Source organism: Malania oleifera, chromosome 13 (assembly GCF_029873635.1).
Source record: "Malania oleifera isolate guangnan ecotype guangnan chromosome 13, ASM2987363v1, whole genome shotgun sequence".
In the NCBI taxonomy this organism is placed as follows: Eukaryota; Viridiplantae; Streptophyta; class Magnoliopsida; order Santalales; family Ximeniaceae; genus Malania; species Malania oleifera.
Genome location: NC_080429.1, coordinates 3,659,972 through 3,680,431, shown reverse-complemented (window position 1 = coordinate 3,680,431; position 20,460 = coordinate 3,659,972). Strand labels below are relative to the sequence as shown.

The 20,460-nt window shown below is 37.0% G+C and overlaps 1 protein-coding gene across 1 annotated transcript; it reads left to right on the top strand.

Moving 5' to 3' along the window:
* The first annotated feature begins 6,487 nt into the window (after positions 1 to 6,487).
* LOC131146207 (GDSL esterase/lipase At4g10955-like) lies at positions 6,488 to 11,401 on the top strand. The gene is made up of 3 exons (XM_058095623.1): positions 6,488 to 6,714; positions 9,086 to 9,176; positions 10,204 to 11,401. Exons 2-3 carry the CDS (start codon positions 9,115 to 9,117, stop codon positions 11,174 to 11,176), a joined length of 1,035 nt encoding a protein of 344 aa, XP_057951606.1. The 5' UTR covers positions 6,488 to 6,714; positions 9,086 to 9,114; the 3' UTR covers positions 11,177 to 11,401.
* The last annotated feature ends 9,059 nt before the right edge of the window (positions 11,402 to 20,460 follow it).

Below are 20,460 nucleotides of genomic sequence, written 5' to 3'. Positions count from 1 at the left end.
TTGTTAACTATGGATAATCTGTTGACTCAATTCTTTAAAGCCAAGTATTTAAATAATAGACACCACTTGAGAGAAATAAAGCCAGATAAAGCAATCAGACTTTGGAGATCGATTGCTCGTGTGATACCTGAAGTATTAGAGCATGTTCGTGTTCAAATTAAAGAAGGGTCGGCCTCTTTCTGGTTTGATCGATGGTTAGCCTCTGGTCCCTTTTGTGCTAACACGAGATTGTTGGGATAGAGAGGGGTGGAATGTTGATTTATTAGTGGATTTGTTGGGTGAAGAACAGGTTGAGGAAGTAATGAACTCTGCTATTTCTTGCAAGGAGGATTCAGATACAGTAATTTGGGAACCTTCAACAGATGGGAAATTTGCTACGACAAGTGCTTAGGAAATTATAAGGGAGCGTAAAGAGGAATTCTTTGTTTCAAAATGGATTTGGCATCCTATGTTGCCAAAACGGGTGTCAATTTGTATGTGGAAGTCTTGGTTCTCTTGTCTTTCGGTTGATACTCATATTCAAGAAGTAGGTTGTTGGAATTGGTATGATCCCAAGAGGGGGGGGGGGGTGGGGGATGAATTGGGTTTTAAAATATATTTTGTTAATTTAAACAATTACACCGATTCACCACAGTTCATATCCCATTCAATATTGAAAACGTGTACGTACAACGATTAAGCTATCAGTGTGTGCATACATAAACGTGTGCTGCATATCTCGTTTAAATTAGTTCTGTGTGCATGCAAGATGGTTATAACAAAACATGTACAAGCATACACATATTGAAATTTAAGTGCATGAATTTAAATAAGATAGAGTGAGAATGACACACAGATTTGTTAACGAGGTTTGACCAATACTGCCTACGTCCCTGCCTTGGGCATACCCCCAAAGATTCCACTATACCTACTCACTTAATTGAGCGGAGCAGAAGCCTTTTACATCCTCTCCTTACGGGGTGAGGAAAACCCCAGCTCAATTACTAGGTTGGACTGAACTAGTCTCACTTGCGGGGTCGAAACTCCCCAGTTCAATTCTTGGGCTGAACTGAATCGGTCTCACTTACGGGGCTGAGACTCTCCAGTTCAATTAATGAGTTGAACCCAACCAGTACATTAAAACCATTTTTGTACATGAGAATGCTTATGAAAAACACAAACAGAAATGTACACAATAAGCTCAATAAAAATATGCACTCCAATGATATGAAATAATGCTCAGGGGAGTAAGGGTGCTTAACTATATTAAAATCCTAATAAAATGTTTTCTCTAAAAAGATATTTCAATAATAATATTGGAGAACCTAGGGTTTTGCTCTTTCAATGATTTTTGCACAAATAAAATGTGTATGAAAAATGAGTACTGTGTTTTCTAACAAAAATTTATGCAAATGAGAAATACTTGGAGAATCTAAGAGTTAAACTCAAGCAAATATTTGTGCAACAAACAATTTTCTCCCAAAAATATTTATCAAAGAAATAATCAGGAGAAACCAAAGCTATACTCCCAAAAAGATTTTCAAAAATAACGGATAAGTGAGAGTAGGTATGTAAAGATAAATGCCCAAAAATAAATATGCTCTCTTCAAGAGTAATTTTGAAATGAAAGAGTGGAAGAGAGTTGGAGAGTTTTGTATAAAAAATTGGCCTTAAAATAATGATTTAAACAATAAAAAATATTTTGGGGGAACTTTGATTAACAATGGATTAGAGAAAAAATTTGGATTAATCAAAGTTGTTAATCTGGAGTTATGAGGGGGTATTTATAGATTTTCTTAAAATTTGGACCGTTGGGGATATGCTCGATATTTTGGAAAAGATTAATTAAATTTTAATGACATTTTAAAACTTTTAAAAAATTCCATCCTGAGAGCATCGATTGATCGAAGGAAGTTCAGTTCCTTCGGTCGACCGAGTTATGCTGAGTTTGGTCAACCGGACATGGAGGTTCCAGGGCGATTTTTCTATTTAGTGCGGTTCAGTCGACCGGGTCAATTTGAACTAACTAGTTTGGTCAACCGGACGGTTGAGTTCTCACACGTGGGAACTTGGTCGACCAGGGCGCTGGCATGCAATCTGGGCACGGTGGACTGTAAGGTCAAACAGTTGACTCCTAAGGAGTTCGATCGATCGGGTAAGAATGAACTGGGTAAGTTCGATCGACTAGGCAGTGGTCAAATTGTTGACCTGGCATCGGTTCGGTCGACAGGGTGAAAATATGCTTGAGAGGTTTGGTTGACCGAACATGCATATCTAGTGCATTTCAATTCTTTTCACTTATACGATTGCCTTTTCCATATAACCATATATGTATGTGCGTGTGTGAGTGTCCTATGGCCAGTCTAAGGTCTTTGAGAGTCGACCGAAAAAATTTGGCATTTTGTAAACTTTGTTTAGCCTCGATTATGATCCTAAAGTTATTCCAAAAACTTTGTATGATTTTAGTCTATTTAGAAAAATATTTTTGGTGAGATGTACTGGTCCCTAGGGTCTATCTACAGTTGTTCTGAGCACTCAAATACATCATGCAGATGCATTCATTATTATAGACCAAAGATATAAAAATAAATGCATATACAAGTAAACACACAAATGTCTTCTTCTTTCTCCTTTACTCTTTAACTCTATGAAATACGCCAGATATGAGCTTTGAGTCGTGTCATGGCATCCATGTCCTCTTGATTTTATGCGTGACCTGAGTTATATTTGTTCACGCACTTAAAAGCACACATAAGAACCGCTTATGTTTGTCAACATCAAAATGGAGATCAGACTTAAAAAAGCCAACATAGGTGTTTATATGACCTCTCGGTGTGATTGTTGTTCAAATGCCAAGATTGAATCTCTAGACCATGTGTTTTGCACGAGTTCTTTTGCTCAGGAGGTATGGAAACAAGTAGCAATGGCGTTGAGTGTTAGTTGTATGACAACGAATACATGGAAAGCTAGAATCAATTTCTGATTTAGTTGTGCAAGACGGGCCTCACAGTTAGGAATTTTGATAGGTCTCATACCTAGTCTCATCATTTGGAGACTCTAGACTCATCAACGTAGAGCCAGGATGGAATCAATCTAAGATTCGGTGAGAACCGTGTGACTTGATATTAAATATTGGCTGAGATCCATTTCAGACAAGTTAACTAAATGTGCACCTACTTTTTACATGGATATTGCAGTCCTTTGTGCTTTGGATATTCAAGTAAAAAATGTGAGGGTTCATCTTCCTCATGTAGTCAGATTGTGTAGATCTGGGATAGGTTGGGTTGAGTTGAATGTGGATGGAAGCTGTAAAGGTAACCCAGGTAATTGTGGTGGTGTAGGCGTGATAAGAGATGAAAGAGGATTATTTAAAGCGGTCTTTTCCTCATTACTGGGTTATGGAACCAATAATATGACAGAATTGAAAGCGATTATTATAGGGATTAATCTGTGTAAAGATCTCGAATTTGATCAAGTGGAGATTGCCTATTACTTTGCTTTGTTGGTTTAGTGGATTAATTCTTGGAAGTGTTCGGCTTGGAACTTATAGGATTTGTGAGAAGAACTTGTGTTAGCTTTGAGAGTGTTGACCTTATAGGTCATTCCCGATTTTGATAATGACAAATACTCTTTGTATTTGATAGCTTTCAAATTTGTGTACAAAATCATACTAACTGGATCATATTGATGGCATGTGGCGACTTGAAGAGAAGCGAAGACCCGACATATTTATTCATTGTATTTTCTATTTGGGTCTGTAATTTTAATTAAGAAAAGGTTTGTAATAATCTGCACATCATGTATGTAGGATCTATAAGCTTAAGACCTTCAGTCGATTGACACCGAATTTTTGGGACTATCTCAAAATGACCATAGAAAAGACCTTAGGTCCCTACAAATATGCACAACACAGTCCCTATTCACATTCACAAACAGGGAATCAATTTAAAATGAAATTGAACATAATAGGCATAATTGTGAGAGGTCGGGCGACTGAAACCACTGGGAAGTAAGCGGTTTGACCTGACTTCGGGCGATCGAACTAGAGGTGAACCTACTGTCCACAGGCGACTGAACAAGTGCCAGAGCACTTTTCACTAACCCGAGTGCTCGAACCTTTGTGTTCAAAAAGGCCTCGAGTGACTGAACTTGTCAATTCGGTTAACCAAACTTAGTTTCGGGCACCCGAATTGCAGAAAGAAACATTCTAACTTTTGTTCAGCCAACCGAGCTTGAACTCGGGCACCCGAACCATTAAAAATGGATTTTTAAGCTGATTCTATTCGGGCGATTGAACTAAAGTTCAGCCACCTGAAACCTGTTAGGTTGCAAATTATTTACCGGGGTTAAAAATATTTTAAACAAAGTTAATTTTGCTAAACATTTTAAAACAAATTTAAGAATACCCTATGTGTCCCCAACATTCATAATTTACCCTTTCTCTATATATAGGGGTTCATTTGTCAAGATTAGGGGTGATTAGCAAATAGGATTAGCAAAAAATTTTCTCAAATTTTCTAAACCTTATTTGGTCATTCCAACCCCATAACACTCAAATACTTTCATTCCTTTGAGAAATCTTACTTTGTGAGTGTTTATTTATTATTTGATATTGCTAGATAGTCCCACTATTTTACTTGATTGATTGTTATTGATTTTGGGGAGTTAAGCAAGAGTTATCCTACAGATTTAATTTGATAAATCTAGTGTTGGGAAAAACTCAGTAGCTTGAGGATCTTTCCATTGTCATTGCAAAGATTCCTATAGCAATAATATTGTGTGTAAAATATTTTTACAAGCTATATACTTCAAACTACTCTTGTGCTTATTTCATTGAAGGAAAATATTTTGAGTCCGTTTGAATATTTGATCAACATCTTTGAAACCATAATCTAGTATTGGGATTTGTTATATCTAGTTTCAAAGAAATAACTTGTTAGAACACTCTTGTGTTTGATTGTTTATAGACATAACTTTGAGTGTTGATTGCACGCGTAGAGTACCGAGCTTATAGTTCATACATATTGATATGCATTGATTATATTGTGCATAGTGGTACATAGATGTTTGTGAAGAAGCGTATTTCCGTGTACAAAATTTTATATCATTTTTTGTATTCCAAGCGTGGGCTTGAAGAGGAAGACCAGCCCTATGGAATAGTCCGGATTGACTTAGATTTGGTTAGGAAAGTTAGGTGCACCATCCTGTTAAGGTGTGTTTGGTTTGAGGTCAGTCCTGCTAATTGACTTAATTGCAAATGGTACCGCTTCACCCGTTAAGTGAGCCGTAGTGAAATCCTTGTGCTGGTGTAGCCAAGGCGGGGACGTAGACACAGTTGGCCGAACTTTGATAACATTTTGTGTGTCTGTTTATATTTGCGCAATTTATATCCCTGCACATGTATGTTGTGTAAATGATGCGCATGATTTAATTTCCACACATTTTATTTATCTGCGTAGTTGAAATTGCATAAAAAGATCCTAGGTTTGAACTACTGCTAACATTTGGTTTAACCTAGAAATAAATTTTAAAATTCCAATTCGCCCCCCTCTTGGGAATACACCAAAACTAATAGAGAGACATACATTACAAAGTGGAACATGTCTACAGGGAGGTGAATCAACGGATTTCTATGCCAAACATGGTAAATTTGGTATATCTCAATCATATAATTTCCAGGATGAGCTTCCACAGCAAGTTAGGGGAATAATTCGATTAGATTTGTTGGGATTTCCTTCCTTGTGCTTGTGATGTTTTGTGCTGGTGTTTGTGAATGTTGGAGTGGTTGGTTTATTCCTCGAGTTCTTTCGGAATTTTATTTGTTTTCCACTTATAGTTGTTTAGTTCTTATTTATTTATTTGGTTGTTGGTCATTAGTTTATTAATTTTGAATAAGTTGGTTAAGTCAATTTTAGATTCTTGGGGTTTGTTTTCCCCAAGTTTCAAGGTTGGAATCATGGTATTCTTCTACCATAAGTGAAGGGTTTTTTAATAAAGATAGGAGGTGTCGTCCTCTTTTTTCAAAAAAATAAAATAAATAAAAGATAAAAGATTGTTTGTGATTGCACATGATTGTAGTTAGTCCTAAAGCCCTTTTAAAATTTATAAGTTTTGTAAAGTTATTAAATTGGTTGGACCAACTAAATAAATAGATCAAAGTATAATTTGAGAGGCACACAGGTGTGCATATACATATATATGCTTATTTAGACTTTATTTAATTCAATTACTTTGAATTTAATGCTTCTAGTATATCTCAAACTTTGATCACTGAAATGTCTTTTAAGAGTGTGACAATAAATTCAATCATGTATAAATAAAATTAAGAAAAATACTTAGAAACTAGTATCATTGGGCATGATGGTATGGTTGTCTATTTATTTTCTTGAATTATGTTTCATTATTTAGAAATTGCTCAAAAATAGTAGTTTTATTTCTTTTTTTTATTGTAAAATATTATTTTTGGAAAAGCAGCACGATACAAACTTTCTTTAATTAGCGCAAAAGCGGAAAAAGAGAAAACAAACAGCAGAATCGTTTCCAATTTCCGAACCCAGCTCAAATTTGCTGTTCGTAGCGCGGCCAAATGGGAGCAGCCCCTAGAATTTGGGGAATTCGGGTAGCGGCGGTGGCCTGTTCTTCCCCTCTTCTTCTTCTTCTTCTTCTTCTTCTTCCTCTTTTTCCCTTCTCATTTTCTTCCTCGTTTTCTAGGAATGCGCCCAGAACAAGAAAAAGGTAAATATTGCTTACGCATTTGGATTATTCATGCATATAGAGGATCTTATTGGGTGTTTGGTTTTATATTATTATATATTCGAGGTTTGAGTTTTGAACATTTATAAATTATAAAATGAGGGGGAAAAAAAAATGGAAACAACCGGCCGCTGATATTGCTGCTGGCGAAACTTTTGTTTTCCTCCCTCTCTTCTTGAAGAATATGGCAATGCTTTGTATCTGGTATGGCACGTATAAAACTTCAATTCTTTTTCTTTTTTCTCTTTGTGTTCTTGTTTGCCAACTTTTTAATGATTCTGTTTAGGCATAGTCACCTTGCATTATGAACTGCCCTTTTTGTTGTAAGAAATTTTCTTGTTTTTTAGATTCTGATTCTGCTTTTGTGTTTCTTTTTAGAAAAATCTGTTGGCTAATTGCTTTGGCTGACGATGACTGATAAATATGGCGTACTATGGTCAGCATTCAGTTGTTTGCGACAAAATTGAAAATTAGATTTTATGATTTTCATTGTTTTTACAACTTGTTAGAAATTTAATATTCAAAAATAGTTCTTTGGATTAAATCATTCATTTTATACACTTTAAAATAAAAATAAAAATCAAATGATCATGTGAATTTAATTATAAATAAAATGAAAGCACATAAATTTCAAAATAAAAAATTAAGTCAATTAAAAAATATTTTTACTATTTTTATATTGTCATGCCCAATAAAATTTTCATTGTAAAGTAAATTTCGAAAGTATAACAATTAAGTAAAATAATTATAATAATTTTATTTGTATTAATGTATTTTTTAATGTGTATTATTTTGCAATTTTATTATTTTGAACATATTTTTATAGTATTATTTGATTTAAAGATGAAAATGAGCATTTTTTAAATTAATTTTTTGATTTTTTTTAATTTTATAAATATTAACCAAACAAATTATTGATTTCTAGTTTCAGTTTCTGGTTTTGATTTTCATTTTTGGTTTCCATTTCTGTAATTTTTGACAACGACACCAAATGACCCCTGAATTGCTTGGTTTATGTTTCTATAATTCTTGACAGTGATACAAAACGACCTTTGAGTTGCTTGTGCTGTTTTAAAACTTCCCCTCAATTTGCATTCATTAGAACACCTTGATCAGCTTGGTGGTTTGTCTTTTCTAGTTTTTTCACTTCTTTAAACTGAGTATAAGAGATTGATAAAATAGCAGACTTTAGAGGAATCTTAATTTTTACTACATAGGGAAACAGGATCCTGTGCCTATCCACATTGTTTTGGATGATAAACAATGGTAATTGAGAAATTCAGCATATCTTTTCTCCAAGGCAACTAATGATGTATTCCATCCCCCCCCCCCCTCTTTTTCCCCACAATGGAAATAAAAAAAAAAACCTTCCTGAGTAGATTTCCAAAATTTGGAACAATTTATTGCTTTATATTGTCTACATTGAAAATTTTGAGGTTTTGAACTGTATATATCAAATAATGTTGAACATTTGTTTGTCTTGGATGGACCAATTGACTAAGAGTATTCAAAAGGAGGTTGCATGGTGTATGTTGTTTGCAAATGATATTGTATTAATTGACGAATCTAGGGATGGAGTAGAGGCTGAGTTAGAATAATGGAGAGAAGCTTTGAAATCTAGAGGCTTTAAGATAAGTAGAAATAAAACAGAATATATGAAATGTAATTTTAATAATGATAGGAGGAATATTGGAGACAAAGTTAAACTTGATGATGAAGAAATAAATAGCACTTGTAGATTTCGATACTTTGGATCTATTATGCAAGCTGAAGGAGAAATTGAAGATGATGTAATGCATAGAGTTAAAGCAGGTTGGGTAAAATGGAGAAGTTCGTCAAGTGTTCTATGTGATCGTAGAATACCCTTAAAATTGAAAGGGAAGTTTTATAGGACAGTTATAAGAAACATAATATCCAAAAAGTAAAAGTTGCCGAGATGAGGATGCTTAGATGGATGAGTGGTATAACATTAAAAGATAAATTAAGGAATGAACATATTCGTGGTAAGTTAGGTGTAACTCCTATAGAAGATAAGATAAGGGAAGGACGACTTAGATGATATGGACACTTGCAATGTAGGCCTTATAGTGCACATGTGAGGAAGAGTGACTTAGTTACTGTGGGGGGCAGTAGAAGGGGTAGGGGTAGATCTAAAATAACTTGGGAGAAGATAGTGAGTAAGGATTTAATGTCTTTGAATCTATCAAAAGAAATGGTCCATGACCGCATAAATTGGCAGAAAATGATTCATATAGCCGACCCCACTTAGTGGGACTAAGGCTTGGTTTTGTTGTTGTTGTTGTTGTTGTTATTTGTTTGTCTGGACTGCTATTCACTTTATTTTCTTCATTAGGAAGAGAACAAAGAAGACCATAAAGGCTAATGGGCACCGAGAGGGAGATTTTCAGCATTTCTGGACCACTACACCTCACTGCCATTGACTGGTAAGGCCATTTTTTACATATTCTGTTTGCATCTCCCCCTCCCCCTCCCCCCTTTTCCTGCGGTTTACTTTATATTCAAGAACTTCCATTGTATCCAGTGTTGATGTGTTAACTATCATCATTAATCAACTGTAAGATTCAGAGCATATGCAATTGGTTTGAGAGTTGAGACCACCATTGTCATAAGGTGATGTCTGACTGACATTATAATTATTGGTCATAATTCATAAAACACTGTTTGATTAAAACACTCAACATATGGAGTATAATTTAAAACAAAACGGAACATTAAGTCAAAATCTCAGGAGGAAGTCCCCCCCCCCCCCCCCTCTTCATTTTTTAGGTTGAACTCCAGCGGTTAAATTTAAAATATCAGATATATTTTCTACAAAGAAAAATATCAGATATTGAACCTGTACTAATAGTTTCAACCAGTCTTACCTAGAAGGGGGAATGTGTTGGTTCATAGAACTGGAGCAGGATCATGCAATGGAGCATCCTATAAATTTTGAAATGATAGGGTAAGCTCATGTAGATATATTGGTGATAAAAAAGAAAAAAAAAAAACTTGATGACACTTGTACATTTAGGGGAAGATGTTGGGAGTGTTTCTAAATCTAGAAGAGATTTTCTTTTTGTGAAATAGAATATTAATAATGAGTGAAAATATTATAATGCAGTAGTTCTCCACTTTTGACTAATAATTTAATCTCTAGATTTAGCATTCTGAAATGAAAATAGACCCCTTTCTTATTTTCTTTTGAAGTCCGCCTCTGAATTTGGATTGTGCCATTATTTAGTGACTTAGTCACTTTGAACTACCCTGTATTTCTTGTGGTGTTTGAGACTGGGATTTGATGAGTGAGAAAAGAGTCATAAAGCTGACAAAGTTTTATCCCAAAATGTGTCCCATTGGCCTATTTTGCTTGGCATCACTTGCACAAAGAATTATTGTTTTGGTTCTCAAAGTTTGTGTTTATCGAACAAATGAGTTTGAGAAGTCATATGCCGTGTTTCATTCTTACAGGAATGACACATATCACCGAAGATCTGTTGCTGCATCGTTGGTTCAGGGGGTGTATATTCTAGAACGAGATCGCCAAGAGAAACGCCAAGGGCCTCTAGCTCTTGCTCCCGCCTGGTGGGACTTCTTGCACTTCCATTTAAATCGTGTGCTTGTTGATGACACTGATTGTTCCATCTTTGGTGCCATATATGAATACAAATTTCCATCTCCCTACTGCAATAACTATTCAGCCCCAGATGCCCCAAGATATGTTATTGCCTTTCGAGGAACTCTTCCCAAACCAGACTCTATGCCACAAGATCTCAAGTTAGATCTCAAGTTCATCCGTAACAAACTTCACCTGAGCTCCCGCTTTCAGCTGGCTATGCAAGCTATCCAAAACATGGTTGCTGTTGTTGGAGCTGCAAATATCTGGTTAGCCGGACATTCTCTGGGCTCAGCCATGGCATTGCTGGCTGGAAAGAACATGGCAAAGGCTGGATGCACTCTTGAGACTTACCTCTTCAATCCGCCATTTGCTTCTGCCCCTATAGAATGGATAAAAGATCAAAAATTGAAACATGGGATCCGCCTTACGACCAGTGTATTCACAGCAGGGCTGGCTGTGGCTGTAAATGGTCACCTGCAGAGGTCTCAGCAAGATGGTCAATTTGTAGTCATATCTGCTTGGGTCCCCTATTTGTTTGTGAATCCAGCAGATCACATTTGCTCAGAGTATATTGGATACTTCGAGCATAGAAGGAAGATGGGGGAGATCGGAGCTGGGGTTATTGAGAGGCTTGCTACTCAGAATTCTATAGGGAGCTTGTTCTTAAGTGCATTGGGCAAGGATTCTGAACCATTGCATCTCCTTCCTTCTGCGCACCTGACAACTAACCTCAGTCCTACACCGGATTTTAGAGAAGCTCATGGACTACACCAATGGTGGCAGCCAAATGTATGCTGTCAGTCCAAGTTGTATCAGTTTGGATGATGCATTAAAACCTTTTTGGCGATTCTATTTGGGGTAAATATTTATTAAGCACACTTTATGAGTTCATGTGGGGGAACCCATCACATGTGAGATGTGAAATTCCTTTGACATAGTGAGGCCAGTATAACTTGAGGAAAGCAGAAATTTTTAAATTTTGATCAATCTTTTGTAAATCAAACACAGTGAAGAAAGTTAAATTATCAAACTATAGGATGTTTAGGATCATCCATAATTGTCTCTGCAGAAATCTTTGCACCAAGGCTTTGGTTGTTTTGTGGGCTGATTCCGTGATTGACACTTCGCACACAGAATTTTACATCTTAAAAGCTGTTCGTAGACAAAAATTTTAATGAAATTGAGGATTGTAAATTTTTTTTTTTGGAGGGGGAACAAAATGTGACAGCAGCTTACTTTCATGCATTTTTGTACTTGTGCTTGGATCAACAATACTTCTTCAAGTTCATAGCCTTTGTAATATGCATTGGAATGCTTATATTTACACACTTATGCTTGGATCTACATTACCTCTTTACTTTCATAGCCTTTATAATTTGAATTGCGATGGTTATACATTTATGCTTTTATGCTTGGTTCAATTTTATTTTATTTTTTTGATAAAAGAGGCGGCACCTCCTTTCTATTTATGCTTGGTTCAATGATATTTTTGGTGTGTAGTTTAGCTCATCTACATTTTCAGTCGAAAGGGCATTTACTTTTGTTTGGGAGCTAGACTTCTGGGATGTTAAGTTCAAAGCCAGATAACCTTTTTCTTCTTTCCTTGCTTGTGAACAGTCTAAGAAAGACCACCTATGTAAGCTTACTTTTGGGCATCTTCTTTTCCAAGAATCCAAAATTGATTAGCCAATGAATGCTACAAACATGCACACGCTTGCACCGTCAGTGACCTTCTCAGTTGAGACAGCAATTGTGGATAATTCACTGCATGCCATGCTTAGAAAAATTTAGTGTTGCGGTGGTTAGCATTTTTTAATTTGGTGTAAAGAGGTGGTCACACAATGCTCTGATTTCATCCAAAATTGAGATATAATATGGCAGTTCGCCTTTGCTCAAATATGGAATTCCTTTTCTTTTGTTTAGAAACATATGGGATCGTTGCTGTTGGATTTGAAGCTCGCCGTGTATTTTGGGATTGTTTTGCTGGATTTAACTTTGATAATGGATCTCATCCATTTTTGGATGATGTCCAAATTTGAGTAATTGTGACGGAATCTTTTGATCCTACAGTGGAGATCTTTCTTTGTGGTCCAATGTATGTCTTACAAGAAGTGTGTAGATTTATTTACATATTTATTTTCTTCCAACCTCCACCCCTCAACTTCCACCGAAAAGAGTAATGTGGGCGCGCGCACACCGAAGACACCCCTTCTTTTTTGGATAATATAAAATAGTTATTCCTTGGGCAGATCTCTTGAAATCATGTGTAGCCGACAGCAGGGATTGGCCCAGTGATGGCAAGGCCTTTGTAGTCTCCCAAGTTTCAGGGTTCAATCCATTAAAAAGAAAGAAAAGAAAAAAAAAGGTGATTCTGCTTATAAGCTCGTTGTAGAAATAAGTATGAAGCCTACTTTACCTTTTGTTTTTTTTGGATTATGCATCGGGTATCCACGTGTCCATTTTACGGTTCACGTGACTAATCTTGCGCCCTTTGAAGTTGATCCCATAATTCCAAAAGGAGGGTAAATTCAAGAGTTCAAGGGCGAAAATGAACCCGGGAAGGTTTGAATACTTGATCTCATGAGAGGCTCTCCCGCAGCCCGCACTATCACCCGAACCCCATCCTGGGGACCTTCTTTACCTTCTTGGCATGACTGAGTGGTGCACAGAACTTGTCGAAGTTGGTTTAACAAAAGGTTGTTTTGGGGGTTAATCTCATGCAAAGATGGGTCTTATTTTAGAACAGAGAAGAGCTTCTTGGTTATTAGATTTGAGATTTATTCTACAATTTTGTCTTCAACAATTCCATATTCTATCAATAGGTTTCGACTTCTTTGATCCTTTTGATTTTTTCATGTCCTTGCTGCACAAAATGGCAGCCTATGGTTATGCAATTACACAAACTAGTTTTAGTCAATGACACCTGCATAATAACCGCAGCTATGATTGTAAGTGATGTCTTCTTCCTTTCTTCCCTTGTCTAGCTTTGATCAAAGATGTTTTTTCCCCTTTTTTAAAATGATATATTTGTTATGCATCAATTGTGAGGTTATTGTGGCGCAGATGGCCATTTCACTAAAACATTTTGATCCGGCCCACCATACAGATCCTCCAAAGTTATAATGCTTTGGTCACTCACTGCAATGTGGGCCTGGCCTGGGTCTTCTGTGTTGGTAATCCTGCTTGATCCATTCTGGGTGGAGGAGCTTAATTTGAAGGAATTAGATTGGGATGGATATTGTTCTCAATGATTGATTCCATTTGGCTGCTGGAAAAATTGGAATGGAAAAGAGAAGGTGCGATAATGACTTACTGCAGGAAAAATGATTCTTCGAACTCTATCCAAATTGTTGGGTTGAGAGCCATTTTTGGTGCCAAGCTTCATTTTTCATTATTTTGGTTGATTTTCTTCAGTCTCACTATTTTGTAGCCATCACCAATCTAAATTCCATACTTTGTTGATTTGTGATAAGCTGTAATTCTTTTTCCCTTTTCTCTTCACATATGATGCATACAGTTGTTGCTAGGACGACAATTTTAACCTGTACCCATTAATCCACCCATAACCGATATAAATAAAATTAATGGGTTAGGATGAGCCTGTTTAATTTTATGGATTATATACAAATGACCCATTTTGACCCATTAACGAAGTAGGTTAAAATGGGGAATACCCACATCAACCTACTGCCCATTTAACCTCGTCTTTTTGCCCTTCTCAATGATCTCATCAAACGGTCATGGTTATTCTTTCTGGATAAGTGCTTCTATTATCTTATATTAGCATAGCTCCACAGCAGGGGTACAGTGCAGATATTCTCTGCATCTGCTGAGAACAGAGCATGATGCACTCTGCTGAACCCATTCCAACTAATATTTAGTATCTGAGTTAGTTTGACTAGCCCCAATTATTGCCCTATAATTCTACACGTTAAAGCCAGACCCATCAATGCATCAGTACACGTCTCAATCTATTAATATTCCTGTTAGACATGAAAGTCAAATACTGGGACTTAAGCAATTTTAGTGCATTTAATTAATCCAAGGCTGTTGTGATTCTTCTCAAATTGAGGTCAAAAGTAGCTAGCATGGGAAATTGGCCTGTCTCAGGTAGAAAAACAAATATACCCTCAGCAAACCAGGCCTCATGTGCCTATTAAGGTATCAATCATATGTGTCTATACCACATAATAAGGTTAAAAACTTAGGATTTCGCTTTCTGACCGGAATAGTAAGACCTCCCAATGTGTTCTAGAAAATTTAGCTGTCATTAGACTGCATTACACATACTCCAGATGTAGCTTCTAAAATGTACAGTAATTGCATTAAGGAAAAAAAAAATTACAGCCTCCAAAATGAAAATTTTAAAATATACGATTTATCTTAACACCACACCATGCCATAGATCAAAGAGTTGATAATCACTATATGCTATGTTAGAATTCTCCAATTTCTCCCTGCAATGGTTCTTCTGAGACCCATTAAAGTAACCCTGATGTGACCTCTGAGCATTTTCTTTTGAAACCTAGGTTGTATTTTCTGAAATGTAAACAAGCATAGTTAATGAGAGAGAGAGAGAGAGAGAGAGAGAGAGAGAGAGAGAGAGAGGGCAAAACCTAGTATTACATATACACACATTTTTTTACCCTCTACTTTGACTTGTGTATGGTTTAGGAATCAGTAAATATAAGATTATGGCTCTGTTGTTGAGAGTGAGAACCGCTGGGTTGTAATGGATCGAAACACAGGGGAGAGAAGGAGAGAATGCGAAACAGAGGAAAGAATTATAATGGAAAGAATTCTTGTGTGTATTTTCTGTATTGGATCAGCAAATATACACAGTACAAATGGAATAAAAAATAGTTGGAGGCTAACTACAGGAATAATATACAGTTATTCCTAACAATTTTCCTGTAACAAAATGGAGAAAATAAAACAAAATAATAATAAAATTTTTTTTCAGCAGATATGGTTATGAACAGCTGCCTACAACCAGTTCACCTTTCTTCATTCTTCAACAGCCCCCCACAAGATGGAGAGTAGATGTCTTCTACTCCTATCTTGGATAAGCATGAATAAAAAGCTTGTGAGCCTAAGCTCTTTGTGAGAATATTTGCCACTTGCAACCTGCTTTCCACATGCTTTATTGAAATACAACCCTCTTGAATCTTGTCTCTAATTAAATGACAATCTATTTCTATATGCTTTGTCCTCTCATGGAATATGGGATTGGTGGCAATGTGTATAGCTGATTTGTTGTCACAGTACAAGGAAGCAGCCTGTGAATGAGCAATTTGTAGATCGTTAAGTAAATACCTCAGCCAAGTCAATTCGCATCTCACATTTGCCATTGCGCGGTACTCTGCCTCTACAGAAGACGTAGAGACCACACTTTGTTTCTTTGATTTCCAAGACACCAAGGATTTCCCAAGGAACACGCAGTAGCCTGTCACATACCTTCTAGTGTCTGGACAAGCCCCCCAATCTGAATCACTAAAACCTCTAAGATGGATTTCGGAGTCCACTGGATAGAACAAACCCTGCCCTAGTGACCTTTTGATGAACTGCAGTATCTTGTGGGTTGCCTGCAGGTGCAGCACTCTTGGATTCTTCATGAATTGGCTTAGCATTTGGACTGAGTAAGCTAATTCAAGCCTGGTTATGGTTAGATACAATAATCTACCGATCAATCTTCTATAAAGAGTAGGCTCAAGAAGCAATTCTCCTTCTTCTTTGGACATTCTCACATTTTGATCTAAGGGAATCTTTGCTGGAGTGGAGCCAATGGTACCCGAGTCTCTCAGAATGTCCAAAGCATATTTGCGTTGACATAAATGAATCCCCCTTGCTGTCCTTGTCACTTCAATACCCAGAAAATACTTCAGCTTACCAAGGTCTTTGATTTTGAATTGCTCATCAAGAGACCTCTTCAATTGATCAATTTCATCCATATTATTTCCAACAACTATTACATCATCCACATATACTAGAATAGCTGTGAAAGAGCCCTCAGTTACCTTTGTAAACAAGCTGTAATCTGCCTTGGACTGGATATATCCTTGGTGAATGATGAAATTTGAGAGTTTTGAGTACCATTGACGTGAGGCCTGTTTGAGACCATATAAACTTTTGTTTAATTTGCATACTTTTCTCCCACTTTCATTAGGATACCCCGAGGGCAACTCCATGTACACCTCCTCCTCTAAATCCCCATGCAAGAAGGCATTATTGACATCAAATTGATGTAAGAACCACCCTTTTACTGTTGCAATGGCTAACAAGGTTCTCACAGTAACCATTTTTGCCACAGGGGAAAAGGTTTCATGATAGTCCAACCCCTCCTGCTGCGTGTACCCTTTAGCAACAAGCCTGGCCTTGTATCTTTCTATGCTACCATCAGCAAGAAATTTGATTTTGTAAACCCATTTATAGCATATTGGTTCCTTGTCAGGAGGTAAATCCATAATAATCCAAGTGTCATTGAGTTCAAGGGCAGCAATTTTAGCCTTCATGGCCTCGACCCACTTGGGTGATGTACTTGCTTCTAGGTAAGTTGTAGGTTCAGTGTGTGAGGTTATGGAGGTCATGAAAGTCTTGTGAGGTGTAGACAATTTATCATAAGATATGGTGGCACTTAGAGGAGAAGGCTTACCTGAAAAGATCTGGTCTTTCTGCTTGTCCAAGTCTTGAGATGGGAGAAGGAAGGTTGACTTCTGACATATGAAGTCCTGCATATAAGTAGGAGCTTTTCTTATTCTGGTTCATTTTCTAGGTAAGTGTGTATGGATGTTGTCACAAGCTTCTGTTTTTGGTCTAGAGTTATTATGGGAACTAATCTGTTCATTGCTTTGTGAATCAGATGATGCAGTAGGCATTGGCTCTACTTCTGAATTGGTATTGGGGCTGACAGTGTCTATGGAGTGATTATGAACAGGTAGAGTAGGAATGGAAATGACAGGGTTTTGAGTAAAACTTAATTCAATCGGATTTGGTAGTGAATTAGTGTTGCTGAAACTAGTATCAAGATGGCTGATTTTGTTTGTTTTGAATGGAAAAAACAGTTTCATGAAACACAACATTTCGAGAGATGAAAATCTTTTTAGTATCTAGATCCAGAAGTCTGTATCCTTTGACACCAAATAGATAACCAATAAATACTGACTTTTTGGCCCTTGGATCAAATTTTTGTCTTCCATTAACCAAAGTGGTAGTAAAGGCCAAGCACCCAAAAACCTTTAGATGGTCATAGCTGGGTTTCCTTTTGAACAAAACCTCAAAAGGGCTTTTATGATTTAATAATGGAGATGGAGTTCTGTTAATGAGGTATACAGTCGTAAGAATGCAGTGGTTCCAATACTTCAATGAAATGCTATTTTGAAATTTTAGTGCCCTTGCAACATTTAAAATATGTTGATGTTTTCTTTCAACAGTAGCATTTTGTTGAGGTGTCTCCACACATGTCCTTTGGTGCAAAATTCCATGTTTTAGATAAAATTCTTTCATGTCAAACTCACCTCCATTATCACTCCGAATGGTTTTTACTTTTGTTTCAAATTGGGTTTCTATCATCACACAAAAGTTTTGTAAATTGGTGCTTGCTTCTGATTTCAACTTCAGCATATAAGCCCAAGTACACCTACTGAAATCATCCACAATAGTCAAAAAATACCTACAGCCATCATGACTAATCTCATTACATGGACCCCATATATCACAATGTATTAGCTCAAAGCATTTCTTAGATTGATGTTGACTAGTTGGAAATGGTAGCTTGTGTTGTTTAGCTAAAGGACAAATGAGATATCGGTGATCATCAGAGGGTTTTGGTATGCTAACTTTGGTATCTGTGTTAAATTGAGAGTAAGAGGAATGGCCTAATCTATAGTGCCAGAGGTTAAAGGATTCATTGTTGTTGCTGACAGAAGCTGAAAAGCTAGTTTTGAGGTTATGTTTGGATAGAGCATCAGATAAAGCTGAAGGAGAGACTTCCTTTTGTAGCATATGATAGAATCCTTGCTTCACTTCACCCATGCCAGTTGTTGTCCAAGTCAAAAGGTCCTGAATATAACAACAATCAAAATAGAAAACAAGGCAACAATTTAGTTCTTGAGTCATTTTCTTTGTTGAAATCAGATTAAAAGAGAAATTGGGAACACAAAGAGCATCATGCAATATAAGATTCTTGCTGACTTTGGCTGTTCCTACATGAGTAACAGGCACTATCTGACCATTTGGTAGAGCTACAGAGGAGGAAATGGTATTCTGGATGGAATGAAATAAGGACTTGGAGCAAATCATATGGTATATTGCTCCAGTGTCAATAATCCAAGGGAATTCTGAGACATTGCTGGATTTGGAAGTAAAGGCAGAAAGACACAGAGATATACAAGAAATTTTGTGGTTATTTGTATCTAAGGATGAAGGTGTGACCATGGCATGAACATGATTGGCCGAGGGAATGAAGGCTTGGTTGCTTGAGATAGGTTTGAGGAGGGCCAAAAGTTGAGTATACTGCTTTTGTGTCAATGACATTTGAGGTTTGTCTTTCAGAACCCCCTGCTCAGGACCAACAGCTGCATTTACATTTGACAGATTTATAATAGGTTTGTCCTTCTCTTCTCCTTTGTATTCTACTGGGTATCCATGCAATCTGTAGCATTTATCTGCTGTGTGGCCTGGCATTTGGCAATGAGTACATGTGGGCTTGTTTGGATTTGCTTTGAAGCATCTCTTCAGAGAGTGTCCTGGTATTTTGCAGAAGGTACAATAATACCTATCCCTCCTTTGTTGCCCAGCAGATTGTTTGCTAAAATTCCCTTTGCTTACCAAAGCCATAGAGTCACTGCCTAGGTTGTTTGTAGAAATTTCTTTTCGCTTTTCCTCTTGCTTAATAATGGAGTAAACCTCATTCAAGCTGGGAAAAGGCTTGATGAGCAGTATTTGTGCTTTAATAGCTTTGTATGTATCATTGAGCCCCATCAAGAATTTCATTACACTATCCCTTTGCAGGTTCTGAACTACAACTCTTAACCCTCCACAGGTACGGTTAGGAATCGATTCATAATTGAGTAATTCGTCAAGCAAGGTTTTAAGTTTAAAAAAATAAATGCTTATTGAGTCTTGATTTTGCTTGATGTTTGTGATGCCTTGCTTCATCTCGAAAATTCTGGGGGCATTTTGCTGAGCAAAACGTTGCTCCAGCTCCATCCAAAGCTGATGCACAGTCTCTGCATATGTAGTGCTGGATTTGATATCAACCGTCATTGTGTTCTGCATCCATGTTATCACGATATCATTGCACCTCAGCCAATGTTCCATTAGAGGATCACTGGGGTAAGAAGGTTCACAGATGGTACCATCAATGAATTCGAGCTTGTTCTTAATCCGCAAAGCCCTCTTCATGGATCTAGCCCAAGAATAGTAGTTGCTGCAGTCCAAGGTGTGTGTGACGAGCATGGCATCTGAACCATCGCTGCTGCCAATATAATAAGGACTGGTGGGTTGCATTGGGTCGTAAGGAACAGCTCCTAGAGAATTGGTGTTTGGTGGTGGATTTGGAGGAGTGGTTTGGCTGGTATTGAAGGATTCCTCCATCGTGGCTCTGATACCATATAAGATTTTGACTCTGCTGTTGTGTGTGAGAACCGCTGGGCTGTAATGGATCAAAACAGAGGGGAGAGAAGGAGAGAATGCGGAACAGAGGAAAGAATTATAATGGAAAGAATTTTCGTGTGTATTTTCTGTATTGGATCAGCAAATATATACAGTATAAATGGAATAAAAAATAGTTGGAGGCTAACTACAGGAATAATATACAGTTATTCCTAACAATTTCCCTGTAACAAAATGGAGAAAATAAAACAAAATAATAATAATAAAAAAATTTCAGCAGATATAGGCATAAACAGCTGCGTGCAGCCAGTTCACCTTTCTTCATTCTTTAACAGTTATTGTCTCATGGATGCTACACTCGAGAGAGCAAGGCAAAGGGCGATGTTGAAATTTTTAAGGGCTTTTGTTTAGCATCAGCAACCCTTTTTAGTTTCATGACAGCTGCATAATTTTCAGGACCTACAAGCTAGTAGCTAGGTTGGATGGGGATTGTTTTC

Excerpts from the sequence above, each read along its gene's own strand:
- LOC131146207 (XM_058095623.1), top strand. The coding sequence starts at position 9,115 with ATGGGCACCGAGAGGGAGATTTTCAGCATTTCTGGACCACTACACCTC. Across the intron at positions 9,177-10,203 it reads CACCTCACTGCCATTGACTG|GAATGACACATATCACCGAA; the intron begins GTAAGGCCATTT and ends TCATTCTTACAG.